We start from the raw sequence: 2,818 nt of genomic DNA, 5'->3' as shown, positions 1-2,818 counted from the left end.
TTTTATATTTATTAAAAAAATATTATTATTTGAGTTTAATTTGACCGCACCCGGACCAAATTCCAATGATTGATACACACGGTCAATCACCAATCTTCCACTAAGTTTTCATTGTTTATAATGATATTTTAGAAACTTAATTGTCCCTTAAACCTTTTTATATTTGAACTAAATATATTATAATATGAAAATGAATATTAGTGATCTGATAATTTGTAAAAAATAATATGTTTTATTGACCAAACTTTTTTTTTGCTTAGGTACACCTGTATGTTGCCTAATGCAAATAAATAATAACATTTATAAATATGAGGGCATGACCTGCAAATCTCTCTATATCCAAGTTTTTTTTAAAATGTAGAGCCAACGGATATAGAGTTTTGCAAATAACCCTGTTTTGTTTTTTCCTCAATTATTTATGGAAATTTCTCATCAAATATGGGTTTGAAGAACTAGTATTCGCTATCATCTCGAATTTATAACAAATGAATGGAGCGAGTTTGCAGTTCGCACCCTCATATGCACAAAAATATTACATTTATATATTTCTCAAATAATGTGATTTTTTATTCACCTAAATCATTTAACATATAAAGAAACACTTTTAAAAGATGCTTCTGCCACTTCTAAATTAATTTGTTGTCTCTGAGAATGAGTATTTGTTCGAATGAAAAATTGCGGCTTTTAATGGATCTATACATGAAATTAGTAAAGCTAGTTATTTTTAACAATATTTGCGTCTGAAATAGTGAAATTAAGTTCATATGTAATTGTTGATCAATTAACAACTAGAATTTACCTTTGATCTTGACCCAATTCGTATGCCACCTCATATTGAATTTTTTATGGCGAACGGTACATTCCCATTCACCTGTATCTTCCACTTCTAGCATGACTTCTTTTATACTCATCTAAAACATTCATAAATCATAAAGAAACATATATCACAACTAAATAATTTGTTTTATTAATTTACCTGAGTTTGAAAACTTTATGTTCGCAAAACAGTGAAGAACTTGGATTTTTTAAATGATTTTATATTGATGAAATGAAGTTGCAGAAAAATTTATTATAAGGATTTTATTGTGTGTCATTAATAAGCCATCTGTTAATATACAAATTTAAAAAAAACATCTGGTCTACTGATTTATGTCAAAATGCTCGTTGATACACCTCTATGTTTATCTGTACTAATAAACAAATGCACATGTAGTCTTTGAAGATAAACTCAGTAAATAAATGTAACCAACTGAATCATTGATTCATGATAAGAATTGCCAGGGATTGAAGCCTTGGTGTTTCTAAGCCTCCTCGAATAAACTTCACCAAGAAACATTTAGTGCGACGACCCACTCTTCATAAGGAGTGGTATCCACGCTTGGCTGTACTGGAGAGAACAGCACCATTCTCAGCCACTCATTTCGACCCCTCATCCAGCTTTATGGCTTAGCCCTTATGTTTATTTGTCTTTTTAGAAAATAAAACAAATTTTTATAACATATAGGAAATATGATCAAATTGTTTCATAACAATAACATTAACATTTCTATATTAAATTAGAAAATAATTAATTTATAATTTAAATCATTAAAACGATTAGTTTATTACTTCTATAATTGTTTAGTTCAGTGGTTCCCGACCCATAGATTCTACTATGGGTGGCCGCACTACCGGCTTGGGGCAAAGGGTTTTCCTGAAAAGTGGATTTTGAGTGTTTTTTACAGTGCATTTAATTATATATGTTTCTTTCTAATGATGTCATTTTAGTCGGATACGTCTAGTTGTTAAACATCGTGTTTATTGGCCTCAATGAAAATGTTCACCCAAGTAACATACATAATTTAATTGCGTAATTATATTATTATTTATAACAGTGCAACTTAAACCATTATTACTAAAAAAACAAACAAAAAAACACTTTAAGACAGCAAACGATGTCACCTTTGTCCAGGAACAATCAACTATAAATATAGCTCGAAATATTTAGCATGCAATAATAAAATTTAAAAAAAGCACTCAGTAATAATATGCATGGAATGAAGTGAGAAAAAAAAATTAGTAAATTTTTTACCAATTTTGACTAGACTAAATCTTCACATTTCTCTTAATCTTAAGCCAATTACTACGAGTTAGTTGTATATTATTTTGATAAATAATATGAACTTTTACTTCCACTTACCTATCACATCAAATATATAACTAGGGAAACTATTGCGATCCTGAAAAATTTCCAATTCGAGCCTTAAAAGGAAATAAAAATTTTTAGATTGTCTTTTTACCTAATTAATAAATATAAATATAGTAAGGTGAAGTTTTGCCAAACGTGAATAATAAGGAAGTTGTCGGACCAGGCTACGTTCTGGAGGAGCAGGCATTCGGAAGGATGTGGACCAGGAGGGATGCAGGTGCTACACTTTAGTCCCATCTAAAAGATACTCACCACGGTGCAAATAAAATTGTACCCTTTTTAAATTAAATGGTACTCCCCAAATAATTATAAATAAAAACAGTTTGTAAATAAAAAAATTGAAGATCATTAACAGCAGCGGCATGCGGAAGCCTAGGGCACTATGCCATTGCTGCTGAACTCTGTATGGCAGAAATGCCAGAGAAAGGGGGGAAAGTTGAATCAAACCTGTTAAGTTAATTTTAATTTATAAATTAAACGTCGGGTCTCAATGACCCGAAGTGACTAGTTAACTAAATATATACTCACAGCCTCCTCCCCGGGCATTTGTGAGGCCCGATAGCCAATGGGTGGCACTCACAAAAAATAAGTGAAGGAGTGACGAACCCACCTTATAAAAAATCACGTCAA

The 2,818-nt window shown here is 30.9% G+C and overlaps 1 protein-coding gene across 1 annotated transcript in view; it reads right to left on the bottom strand.

Moving 5' to 3' along the window:
- The window catches only part of LOC106683889 (uncharacterized), a gene marked incomplete at its 5' end in the record, with an annotated part of 76,895 nt that overhangs the window by 4,879 nt on the left and 69,198 nt on the right, over window positions 1-2,818 (bottom strand). Inside the window, 1 exon segment of the mRNA XM_067045702.1 lies at window positions 800-911. Coding sequence (XP_066901803.1) covers window positions 800-911 — 112 coding nt within the window.

This window comes from Halyomorpha halys, unplaced genomic scaffold, assembly GCF_000696795.3.
Source record: "Halyomorpha halys isolate HHAL.00 unplaced genomic scaffold, Hhal_1.1 Scaffold525.1, whole genome shotgun sequence".
NCBI lineage: Eukaryota > Metazoa > Arthropoda > Insecta > Hemiptera > Pentatomidae > Halyomorpha > Halyomorpha halys.
This window is presented reverse-complemented; position numbering and strand designations above follow the sequence as displayed.